At 40.5% G+C, this 13,543-nt stretch overlaps 1 protein-coding gene across 6 annotated transcripts in view; it reads right to left on the minus strand.

Moving 5' to 3' along the window:
• The window catches only part of HSPA4L (heat shock protein family A (Hsp70) member 4 like), a 100,313-nt gene that overhangs the window by 60,518 nt on the left and 26,252 nt on the right, over positions 1–13,543 (minus strand). For 5 of the 6 annotated variants that reach the window (XM_075615522.1, XM_075615519.1, XM_075615517.1 and 2 more), the window contains exons 6-9: positions 13,312–13,411; positions 5,109–5,242; positions 3,515–3,759; positions 3,065–3,141 (exon numbers count right to left, since the gene is read on the minus strand). In XM_075615522.1, coding sequence (XP_075471637.1) covers positions 3,065–3,141; positions 3,515–3,759; positions 5,109–5,242; positions 13,312–13,411 — 556 coding nt within the window. The remainder of the gene's footprint in view (positions 1–3,064; positions 3,142–3,514; positions 3,760–5,108; positions 5,243–13,311; positions 13,412–13,543) is intronic. The other variant, XM_075615529.1, reaches the window with a different exon arrangement.

The following is a 13,543-nucleotide window of genomic DNA, read 5'->3' on the forward strand; positions in this document are numbered from 1 at the left end:
AAATTCATCTTCATCAAGGACTGAACTCATGTTGCCCCATTTAATTTGTAAATGGCCTTTTTATTCATGCTTTCCAAATGTATAACCTTATATTGATCTGTATTAAACCTCAACTGCCATTTACCTGCCCACGTTTCCAGTCTATACAGGTCCTTCTGGAGAGAAATTACATCCTACTCTGATTTTACTACCATACACAATTTAGTGTCATCAGCAACAATGGAGACTTTGCTCTCTATGCCAACCTCAAGGTCATTAATAAACAAGTTAAAATCAGGATTCCCAGTACTGATCGTTAAGGTATTCCACTTACAACTTTAGCCCAACCTGAAATAGTTCCATTTACGACAACCCTCTGTTGTTTATCCTTCAACCAGTTTTCAATCCAGGTCCAATTTCCTTTATTTTGTACACTAACCTCGTGAGGCACTGTATCAAAAGCCTTTGCAAAATCTAAGTAGACCACATCAACTGCATTACCCTGTTCTAAATTCCTACTTGCAGTATCTCCGCAAAGAAACTAATAAGGTTAATTTGGCATGACATATTGTTCATAAATCCATGCTGACAATTACTAATAATTTTGTTATCCATTAAGTATTCCTGAATATTGTCCAATACTAAACCTTCAAGTAGCATCCCCATTATTTGACATCAGGCTTACAGGTCTGTAATTCCCCAGTAGTGATCTAGCTATTTTTTAAATATAGGCAACACGTCTGCTTTACGCCAAACTTGTGGTATTGAGCCTGTGGAAATGGAGTGCTTGAATATTAAATTTGATTGTTTGGCTATTACTGAACTTGGCTCCTTAAGAACGAAAAGAAGCGGAAAAAGCGCACCGAGATGCAGAATATAAATGTATATATGATAAAACAGTCCCATGCTAGGACTAAACATTACATCAAATAGCAATATAACAATAAAATGAATTTACAAACAACTAAAAAGGTGCGAGTGGATGACTGGGAGATCCGGAAGTGTAGCTGCAGGAGTAGATGAACCAGGTCTGGACCCGCGGAACTCCGTCAACTCTGTTCCTCTCTTCTACTGGTCTGCCTCTCCACCAATGATGACTCACGTAGCAGCCCCTCGTGACCTCTATGTGTTTTGCACTGCTTGCTTCATCAGGAGTCATGTGTTGGGGCTGCCCGTGAGTCTAAATGGTTTCAAACAGCCAATGCGATTTAGTCAAGTTGCATTAGCGGTGACCAATGAAATGACTGTCAGCTGAACATACGAGCCAAAAATGTTGCTGGATACTTTTAACCAAGCACAAGTGAGCTTGATTTAAATTTAAATCAGAAGAGAGGAACACAGCTGACGGAGCTCCGCGGGTCCGGACCTGGTTCATCTACTCCTGCAGCTACACTTCCGGATCTCCCAGTCAGCCACTCACACCTTTTTAGTTAGTTGTAAGCTCATTTTATTGTTATATTGCTATTTGATGTAATGTTTAGTCCTAGCGTGGGACTGTTTTATCATATATAAGTTTATATTCTGCATATCAGTGCGCTTTTTCCGCTTGCACTGCATTGTGAGCTCCCTTTGGGGGGCTCACATTATAGGAGATTGTGGAGTTCTCCAGTGGACGGCAGCAAGAGATTTGCAGTTCATTATAAACATATGGGACAGCGTGAGCGGGGATTTCCTCCTATATTAGCTCCTTAAGAACTCTTTGGGTGCATGCCATCAGGGCTCGGTGCTTTATTTACTTTAATTTTATCAAGCCACCTATGTACTTCTTCCCCAGTTAACCAATTGCTTGTTAATATAGAGGTTGTGGCTTCCTCTTGTGGCAATATTTTTGCAATTGATTCCTTCCTGGTAAATACGAAGGCAAACAAGTTATACCTCTGCTTTTTCCTTATCTCCAATAATTTGTCTGCCCATCTCACACTGAAAGGGTCCTGAGTTTTATTTTCTAATCTTTTTGTTATTAAGGTTCTTAAAGAACTTTTATGGGATTAAAAGTAGCAGATGGTTAATCGTTCTTCGTATTTATCTGGACTTTTTTAGCGTGGAATTCTATGATTAATAGCTTACACAGTACCTTGTAGAAGATATTAATATATTTTTATCTGTGTATGCATTACCAGTTTTCTGGTTTATTCGCTCCGAATTCTCATTATTGTTCCCTTGGTGATATAGGCACAATGGTAGCTACATATATCCAAATAATCAGCATAGATCAATAGTGTGTTTATTAATCAATATCAATTGGAATCGTAATTGCTTATAGTATATAAATAGTATGTTATGACAGGGGAGGTACAATCCTGATGAAGCCGTGACCCGGATTGGCGAGACGCCTTGAGTGGGAGTACCCAGCTTTTACTGAGCACTAGGCGGACGCTCTCCCAAGTGCCTGCAAGCCACAGAAGCCGGACCGGAAGTGAGGCGGTACCCTCCAGGAAGCGACGTATCGGAGCCTGCAATTACCAACAGCAGGAGGGCTTCCAGTCGCAGAGGGTTCCAATGATCGGCGGGGCGTTCAAATGGAGGCAGATGTGGTGAGCGGCAGTATCGAGCAGCGTTCTCCAACACACATGATCGTGTTATGTGCCTTTTTATCTTCGCAATATTGTAAGTGCGATTTTTTACCCTTTTATAAAAGATTTTTCTTACCTTATTGATCTGTGCTATGGATACCTTTTTTTCTATTGCTGAGCTAGATCTCTCCTGACATTCCTTACTGGGGCACATCCTGACCTGACACACAAGAACAGTTTGCCACAGTTTTTGGAGTTGCTTTATTACATTGTATATCTTGTGAGTAGGCCAAGAACTAAGAGCCAAGAACTAAGCTGACATTTATTCATCTTTGTACTATCATCTGCACTTAGATTTTTTTGTGTTGATTTCACACTTTATGCTCCCCCTGGACTGTGAGAATACATTTCAACGCTTTGGGACCGGTGAAGACAGGACCTACAAGAGGGTTTTCAGCACAGGCATCTCTCCGTAATTTATTTAGAGGGAGGTTTGAGGGAATATATATACAACTGGAGATACTGGTAAATTGCACTCCTCCCCCTCCAATAAATGCCCTTGTGTCACTTACTTGCTTGCTCCAGTACCGCTTTTAGTGGTGGCTCCACACGAGCTACAAGGTGTGCACTTAATTCTTCAAAATGATCTCTGGAAAAAGAAACCAAAAAGTAATAGTGAAGGTGATGCCAAGAACAGAATACTATAAGAGGAATGCATTACACTCACAGAATGTTCTATACTACTTCCTCTATTTCAGTTTGTATACCGATAATCTACTGAACCTGCTGAGCCAAACGCTATAGTTGACAAATCCATATTGTTTTGTCAGTAATAATTCAATGTTATTCCTTTTTTAAATGTAATATTGCCATAGGATTATCAAGTGTTGTATTTTGTTTCCTATACTGTACTACTATTTGTTTTATAAAATGTCTGGTAAAAATGATCTAAAAACACGTAAACAAATAAAGTACTGTAAGTGACAAATTATTATCAGCATAGTAAGTTTTTATGTCCATACCTGTTCATTTTACCAGACACATCCCGATCATTCATGAAGCACTCAATGTTCAGTGGGAGATCAGAGGTATTTGCACTCATAAGCTTCTTCAATTTCTCACATTCCTGGTTTAAGCGGAGCAGGGCTCGAGCATTCTCCTTCACATTCAGTTTGTACTTTTTCATGAACTCCTTACAGAAGTAGTTAACCAATACCTTATCAAAGTTTCTACCTCCTAGATATGGGTCAAAAGCAGTTGCAAGTACCTGAAAAGAAAGTAAGAAAGGGATTTACATGCTTCATTTGTAGTCGATTGGGTTTAAATTGATCATGTTAAAAGTATTACACACAAATAAAAGACCTGCTTTTTATAACTTATGGGTCATTTTGCCCCATAGTTTGAGTGTAGGGTAGCCCATTTTCAGAAATGTGCAATGCTCATATTGCCTTTATAGGGAGACAAAACACTTTTTAATTCTTGCATCAACTTTTGTTTTCTGCCAACATGTTTTAATTTCAGTTCAAGTTAGATACAAATGGTAACTGTAAAGAGGTTATGCTGATGTTGTGTGAATCCCATCTCATTGTAATATGGACTACTATAGTATGATAGTATGGAATGCATGCTGTCAATGTTCAGGCTTGTCAATTTAGACATGCTATATCTGCACTGAAGTGTCATTTTAAAAAAAACCACATCTTTTAAAAGTTGAGTATCATTGTAAAAAATGGCTGCTGGCAAACCAATGAGTATTCTGGAATAGGGTGCTCCCTTTGGTAAGACTCAGGCTTCCAGGTTCAGGCAATGAAAACTAATTTGAATACATGAAAACTGTTACCTCAACGTTAAACAGCGCTAGCGATATACAAATAAGCAATAACATAGAAATCAGCATTAATTAGAGAAGGCAATTTCACTTTTGTACTCTAGGGTTATTTAAATCGGATTTATTACCAAACCCTGTGGCAGAAAATGAATTAACCACTTTGATGCCTGATTTGTAGCCTTTAGGCACAAAAGGGGTTTACATACAAAACAAATATCAAACAAAACCCCCACAAAAAATATAACATCCATATGTGCAAATATTAAGCCTTTAGTAGGCAAAGCTGCAAGTTATTTATGCATTCACTATTACTTAGTCACTAAGGGCTACTAAGGGGTTAATATGTCATGTTCTAGTGTTCATACATACAATGTATTTTTATAACCCTACTGTATTTTAGGTTGGCCTTCATAGGCAAGACAGGCCTAACACAAGCCTGAGATATGTGATAAAAATCTGCTACTTTGCATAGGCCGCCTTAGAAATATTGCTGGCATATTGCAGAGGTATAAAGTTCCTTATCACTATTTTACTGCTGAAATAAGGCTGATCATGAATTGATCAACCTTTAGTGACTTTAGGTCCATGTAGCAACATTTGTTGTTGCTTAAGATGAACAGTGTGAAAGAGGCCAGCAAAGAATGATGTTGCAAGGCATTTATTACATCTCCAAGGACCAAAGTGAACTAATGGCAGTGCAATGTTCTCTAGTAAAATGTAAATGATTCACACTAATAGGACAAGTATAAGTATTTTAATCCAAAGTAATACATTAATTGCATACATACCTTTAGTTTACCCTTGTTAAAAGCACATACAGAGATTTGGTATGCTGAGTGCCCCATGTCAACAAAAACAACATTCCTTGGGGGCTCTTCTACAGATGGAAGATCCTGCTTATAAATACCATAAGCCAGGGCAACTGTAAAACAGACATTTATATAACATTGCTTAAGGCATATTAATACTATCAAGAGATCAAATAAAGCAGCGCTTGAGCTGCCAGCTTTGTACTCACGTCAGTGATAGCCACAAGCAAATCATTTGAGGGGAGGAAAATAGCAGGTTCTAGCAGCAGCAATACCAACAGGGGGCCGACAGAAGCAGTAATTACTAAATATAACATACCGCTGATCAAAACAAAACGCTGAGGAAATTGTAAGTACATTTTCCAGACACTTTTAAAACACAGCTCTTGTAAAGTACTCATTACATCAGTGTTTCCATTCAAGCACACATAAAGCATTTCAAAACTGATGTCTGCCTAAAAATTTAAAATAGAACTGTGCTAAACCTTTCAAATTCTTTATTTTTTCCCCAGAACATTATATCTGCTGAAACATCAACTGTTTTATGTGTAACTGGCATACAGGGTTACCAAGGCCACCTTTATCTTCAATGTAGGATTTTTTTTTTTAGTGCCACTTTGACATTTTAGACTACGGATTCCAAAACACTTCAGAGTCCTTGTCTATCCAAATCACTTCAATATTTATATGTCCACAATACTGTAACCCACTCCAATCATCTTGCCGTTTCTGTTGTCAAATTGCCTGATTTTATTTGAGTTTAGGTTTCATGTTTTACAACCCCAAATGATCAGATGATGAACACTTTTCTCTTTAGGCATAGTTTCATGTAACATTGTGCCTTTTTTTCTTTGAAAAAGTTCTAGTTGTCATAATTGTCCTGGAGAAATGTAGATTCATTTGAAGTTTAGATGACTTTCAGGGAACCAACATTAGAGTTCTTTATACAGTAGGTGAAATTATAGCACACAGAGCTTTTATACTTCACAGGCCTTGTTTAGGCTCACATAAAGACTTGTTTTCTGAATTCCCTGTTTCCATGATGTGGTACTTCTGAGTTTGCAACAAAACAATTTTGTGTTATAATTGTAGGTTATACTAAAAAAAACTAAGGTTGATCAGAAACCATGCACTTTTTCATTGTTTCCTTATTGGTATAATCATGTATCCTGAATGATAATGATTGCATTTTATATAAGCTAACAACGTTAAAATTACAATTCAAAAGACACATTGAGCATGCATACATTGTAAATAGAATTAAACACTTTCTGTATGAGGTCCCAAAATTAATGGTAGCCCTCATATCAGTTTGAGAGGTCATTAAGGTAAAACTGTGATTTAGTTCATGGTGCTACAGTCTATCTCCTGAAAAGTCACATCTGTTCTGTTGGATAGCAAAGTCAATGGCCTGATTGATCTAATGTATACAAATCGTATTGAAAACTCGTGGGTGCTTGGATTAGTGAGCAGGGATTAAAGTATTTTCAGTATGATATGATAACAGCAGTGCTGTTCTTTTGTTCTATTATTTGGAAACATTAAACTTCTTTGTATTGGATTTGTAGATAATTGCATCTTATAAAAAAAATCTTATAAAAGGTAAGTTTCTAAGTACTCTCTCTAAACAGAAATATATATATATATATTTGATATTTTTCTAAAACGAATGTTTAAGTTATAAATGTTTAAAAAAGTAGAACATAGAATTGCCATGTTACCACTTTAGTGACATCATTTACGACACAGGAAGCTCCAGGTACCATATATAGTGTAATTTCTCATAACTTTACATTTTCCATAGAATATAGTCACTTAATTAAGTAGTAGCATAGATACTTCTAGCAATGGGGAGGCATCACTCCTTAAATAAGCATAAATGAACACTTTATATTAAAATCACAATGTTCTCAAACAAACCCTTACCTAATGGAAGAAGTGACAAGTGACAGGTGGACAATAGAGATGAAGAAGAACACTGAAAATGACAGCACCCAGAGGAAAACCAGGAAGTCCATTACTTTATACAGTATCATTTAGATTGATTACTTTATTTATAGGCATTGCTTGATATATTAAACACACAAAGTTATTACCTTACAGTACACATAAACACTCAAAGTTATGTTCTTAATTTTGTAGCCTGCCTTTAATATTTCTGCTGTCATCTGACTGTGGCTTTGCTATTCTAGCTGTATTATCTTATATGTTACAACTTCTGCAAATACTAATGGTACATTACTGGTGGCTTCTTTCTTTGATTGCTTGGCCAGTATCGGTGTCTTTGTACAGCGTCTTGTAAAATCCTCTACCTTCTACATAAAAAGTCCTTATTTTCGATTCAGAGTCTAATTTGGGTGTACCACTTTGCTTTTCCCCTTTCACAAGCTATTACTTCATATTTTTAAAACTTGTTTTGCTCTATATTTTCTTTACCAGTTAGATGTTATACTTCATGCTTTTTTTGTGCTACGTGCCTCAATATCATGTTACACATTCACTCTATTAAATTTGTGTTCTAGTCTATCATTTGTTTAATTTGATTAGTGTAAGGATTCTGCTCGATCCGTGCCGGGTTTTACTGCGGTTCGGGTTTTCCAAGTTGCCTGCCCTTTCTGCTCACTCTGGCCATTTTGGGTACTGGCAGCCTGCTATATAAGGCTGCAGTTCCAAGTGGGAGTCGGCGAGCAAAGTTCTACGTTTGCAGCTCTTGTTGTCTACGCTGTCACGCCTCACCCTTTTGTCTATTTAGATTCCCCTGTTGCTGACCCCGCCCTCACTGCTTTCTGCCTGCCCTGACCTTTTGCCTGTTTACTGAACCACTGCCGCCAGCCCTAACCTCTGCCCGTCTACTGGACTTTGAATCACTGCCACCAGCCCTGACCTCTGCCTGTTTACTGGACTTTGCAACTCTACCACCAGCCCTGACCTCTGCCTGCTTACCGAATATGGATACTCTAACAGGATTCTGTCCCTGGGCTCTGGTCGGTTAATTTGCATCCCTACCTCAGCCCTGCGGGTCCGCTTCCTGATTAGAAATGAGCACCGTTACAATTAGTTGGGCAATTTGTGTAGTATTGCTTGTCACATTTTTTGTTGACTCTTCTACATTGATTTTAACTGTAAAAATCTTTAAGCGTTTTTCTAAGTGGCTTTTCCTTTCCATTACTCTCTAACTGAAAGAAATGCAAATTAAATTACTTATTTTATTCAGTATGACTACCCCATCATTCACCATAGAAAGTTTGTTAGAGAGCCTTTCCATTATGTTTTGCTAATCAATAAAAAATATCTTACCCGGATATAGACTATACAGGAAAGACATAACTAGGAATGTAAAAGATGAATGGTGAATGGTGCTTACAGACACATGTATGCTCTATTCTTTTGAAACAGGCTCAATAAATGTCCAGAGTGTTGTTTAGAATGTCCAAAATAACTGGATCCATATAAGAAACAATCCAAGGGAGATATAGACCTAGAGGTGTCCACCTGACAACCACATTGATTGGTCCCTATGAATTTCTTCCCATGAAATAAACAAATGCATAACAAACACTGGTTTTAGGTAAATATTACAGGGCTATTGCCCATTACCTGCCAGTAATGATCCAGGACAAGCCAGTCACTCCAGGGCGTGCAGTCCTCGAAGATAGAAACAAGAAATATAGTAGAGAGCAGGAGCACAGCCGAAATCCAGGAAAAACAACATCCGGGAAAAACAAATGTTCCAGGGCAACTCCAGATTCAGTAAAAGATATTTATTGTAAAATCAGCTCACAATAGTGTAGAAACGCACCTACACGTTTCGTCCAAAGGGACTTTATCAAGGTGTGAGCACACAATTCAAATGCAATTATTTTAAAGAGATAAATTCGCACCACTAACCAATGTGAATGACGTCATCATCACGTGGCCCGAAACCGGATCACGTTGACGTAGCGCTCATCCCATTGGTCATTAGTATCTGCTGACATAATGTTAAAAACAAAACGAGCTTTAATCAGTCCGTAAACGGACAAAAAACATGAAAATAACTCATCAGAATAAAAAACATAAACAAGCTGAAAAAGAACATTTGCATAACACAAGTGGAGACAATGCGAATACGCACTAAGCAATGAAAAATCAATATTAACGAAAAACAATATATAATATTACCTATAGCCAATCAAAACAAATATATGAAAAAACAAAATAAATGAGTGGAAAAATATATTATACAGAATCATTGCTACAATGCGCATTACAGGAACAACTTGTGGTACAGTGTAACCCTATCTTACACCCAAACATAGGGTAACCAAATTAAAAATTAATAGTACCAAGTCTAGAATCAAAACCCAAGACTATTTATCTAACATAAAGTATAGATAATCATTTAATATTAAGAATGCATGAAATACCCAAAAGATACATAGCACAATTGCAAAAATGCAAAAAACCCTGATTAGGGGTATACCTTAGGGACAGCTTTCGCTGCAACTGTTCCACTAAACAAGATTACAATCTTAGGTCAAAGATCTTTATGACAGATTTCTTAAACTAGGCTACAATGTGATCTGAACAAATCTATCCAAGAGGTATCCACTATGGATAGAGGGGAGCTATTAAAACGGTCTCCTAAGAAGCCATTGCTTAATGAATCACCCGTATTTATCACATCATATAGTGCTCAAGCTGAGCAAATTAAGTTGATTCTAAGAAAACAATGACCAGTTCTCTCCCTGGATCCAATTCTCAAGCCTATTGTTTCCTCACGTCCCAATGTTGTCTTTAGGAAAGCTAGAACAGTGGCCAATTCTTTGTCCCATAGTCTTTTTAGATCAGAGGTTGATACTAGATTCAATCTCCCCAAGGGGTCATATACTGTAGGTGTAATAATTGTAAAATCTGCATGAGAATTAATTCCTCCAACACATTTAGTTCTACAGTAATCAGAGTAGTCCATAAAATCACCACATTTACTAGTTGTAATTCTTCTTTCATTATTTACTTAAATACTTGTGGTTGTGGACGTCAATATGTGGGTCGGACGACTAGATGTCTTAAAATAAGGATGATAGAGCACCTTAGACTCATATCAAAGGGGGATCTTAATCATCCAGTCCCGAAACATTTCTCTGGTTGCCCGAGAGGTGGTAAAGAGAACTTTAGGCTCCAGGGCATTAAATCTGTTATAGCTTTACCCGGGGACGGTGGCGGGGGGGGTGGGGGGCTGAGGAGGGGGGTGTTATAGAACTAGAACAGGGTTTCCCAAACTTTTTTTTCCGTAACCCGGTTATTTTTGAACTTCTCCTTCGTGACCCACTAAAAATTTTATCGCCTATACTGGCCTATAGGGCCTGCACAGACACACACACAGCCACTGATACACACACACACAGCCACTGAAACACACACACAGCCACTGACACACGCAGCCACTGACACACACACTGATACACACACAGCCACTGATACACACACACGCAGCCACTGACACACACACACACACACGCAGCCACACAGAGACACGGCTACACACACACACACACACTGATACACACACAGAGACACTGCTACACACACACACAGACACTGATACACACACAGAGACACTGCTACACACACACACACAGACACTGATACACACACACACACACACACACACACACACAGACACTGATACACACACACACTGATACACACAGACACTGATACACACACACACACACACACTGATACAGATACACACACACACACACACACACACACTCGCTCGCTCTCCCCTATACGCACACAGACACAAACAGTGAATTACAGGCAATGACGGATGTGAGTGACTGGAGGGGGGGCCAGGGACTGGGTGGGTGGGAGGAGGGGGGGACTGGGTGGGAGGAGGGGGGGACTGGGTGGGTGGGAGGAGGGGGGGACTGGGTGGGTGGGAGGGGGGGGACTGGGTGGGTGGGAGGGGGGGGGACTGGGTGGGTGGGGGAGGGGGACTGGGTGGGTGGGAGTGGGGGGACTGGGTGGGTGGGGGAGGGGACTGGGTGGGAGGGGGGACTGGGGGGGAGGGGGGACTGGGACTGGGGGGGAGGACTGGGTGGGTGGGGGTGGGGGACTGGGACTGGGGGGGAGGACTGGGTGGGTGGGGGTGGGAGGGGGGGGACTGGGTGGGTGGGGGAGGGGGACTGGGTGGGTGGGGGGACTGGGTGGGAGGGGGGACTTGGACTGGGGGGGAGGGGGGACTGGGTGGGTGGGAGGGGGGACTGGGTGGGTGGGGGGGAGGGGGGACTGGGTGGGTGGGGGGACTGGGGGGGACTGGGACACTTGGGTGGGAGGCAGTGACTGGTGGGTGTGTGGGAGACGGTGGGTGAGTGACTGGGTGGGAGACAGTGGGTGGGTGGGTGACAGTGACTGGGTGGGTGACAGTGACTGGGTGGGTGACAGTGACTTTGACAGTGACTGGGTGGGTGGGTGACAGTGACTGGGTGGGTGGGTGACAGTGACTGGGTGGGTGACAGTGACTGGGTTTGACAGTGACTGGGTGGGTGGGTGACAGTGACTTGACAGTGACTGGGTGGGTGGGTGACAGTGACTTGACAGTGACTGGGTGGGTGGGTGACAGTGACTGGGTGGGTGACAATGACTGGGTGGGTGACAGTGACTGGGTGGGTGGGTGAGTGACAGTGACTGGGTGGGTGACAGTGACTGGGTGGGTGGGTGACAGTGACTGGGTGACATTGACTTTGGGTGACAGTAACTGGGGGTTGACAGTGACTGGGTGGGTGACAGTGACTGGGGGTTGACAGTGACTGGGTGGGTGACAGTGACACTTGACAGTGACTTTGACAGTGACTGGGTGGGGGTGACTTACCTTGCCGCCGGACGCTTTCCCCTGCTGCCCCCGATATCCCCTGCTGCCCGGGACGGGAGGTGGGCTTGGGGGCACGGGAGGTGGGCTCGGGAGGGGGTGCCATGGAAGGTGAGCTCGGGAGGGGGTGCCACGGGAGGTGAGCTCGGGAGGGGGTGCCACGGGAGGTGAGCTCGGGAGGGGGTGGCACGGGAGGTGAGCCAGGTTATTGGTGGGTTTATTCAAGGCCTCGTCATTTCAAGAAGGTTCTCTGTTGATCTGTAACAGTGATCACATGTTTGGTTTATGATAATAATGTATTAGAAAAAACATTTTCCATATATTAATTTAGGTTTGAGAATTATTTCTCTATTATGGTTGCTTTATTTATATTCCACATGTGATTACTATTTACACTTCAGCCTTCATTTTTGCAATTGTGCTATACTGTATATCTTTTGTGTATTTCATGCATTCTTAATATTAAATGATTATCTATACTTTGTTAAATAAATAGTCTCGGGGTTCGATTCAAGACTTTGTACTATTAATTTTTAAGTTGGTTACCCTATTTTTAAATTACCCTATGTTTGGGTTTACACTGTACCACAAGTGGTTTCTGTAATACGCATTTGCTATAGCAATAATTCTGTATAATATATTTTCCCAATAATTTATTTTGTTTTTTATATATTTGTTTTGATTGGCTATAGGTAATATTATATATTGTTTTCCGTTAATATTGATTTTTCATTGCTTAGTGCTTATTCGCATTGTCTTCACTTGTGTTATGCAATTGTTTATTTCAGCTTGTTTATGTTTTTTATACTGATGAGTTATTTTCATGTTTTTTGTGCGTTTACGGGCTGATTAAAGCTTGTTTTGTTTTTAACATTAAGTCAGCGGATACTAATGACCAATGGGATGAGCGCTACGTCAGCGTGATCCGGTTTCGGGCCGCGTGATGATGATGTCATTTACTTTGGTTAGTGGCGCGAATCTCTTTAAAATGCTTGCATTTGTATTGTGTGCTCACACCTTGATAAAGTTCCTTTGGACGAAACGCGTAGGTGCATTGTGAACCGATTTTGCAATAAATATTTTTTTTTACTGAATCTGGAATTGCCCTGGAACATTTGGTTTTCCTGGATTGTTTTTCCTGGATTTCAGCTGTGCTCCTGCTCTCTACTATATTTCTTATGACTAGAAATATGACTGCCTGGCCCTTTTCATAATTGGTACAGTCCATTTCTGCTCCCAAAAAATACAAAGGAAGAGGCTTACGATTATTGAAAATCAATAGTATTACAGGTATTACGCTAAACTGTGCTCTATATATTTATTTACCTGCCGTGGTCTCATTCATCAGTCTCAGGCAGTTTAAACCTGCAATTTGAGCAGCATACATTACAGACCTCCTCTCACCATCTGTAAAAAAACTCGGTATCTGCAACAAATGAATATATCATTGCAGTCACACTGGCAACATGTTGCAAAAAGTAAGAACGTGCACAAAAAGCACATAACTAACTTATAGCACTAAATATAAGTAATTTCACAGCAGCACAATGCTCTAATA

This window comes from Ascaphus truei, chromosome 1 (assembly GCF_040206685.1).
Source record: "Ascaphus truei isolate aAscTru1 chromosome 1, aAscTru1.hap1, whole genome shotgun sequence".
Taxonomy (NCBI): domain Eukaryota; kingdom Metazoa; phylum Chordata; class Amphibia; order Anura; family Ascaphidae; genus Ascaphus; species Ascaphus truei.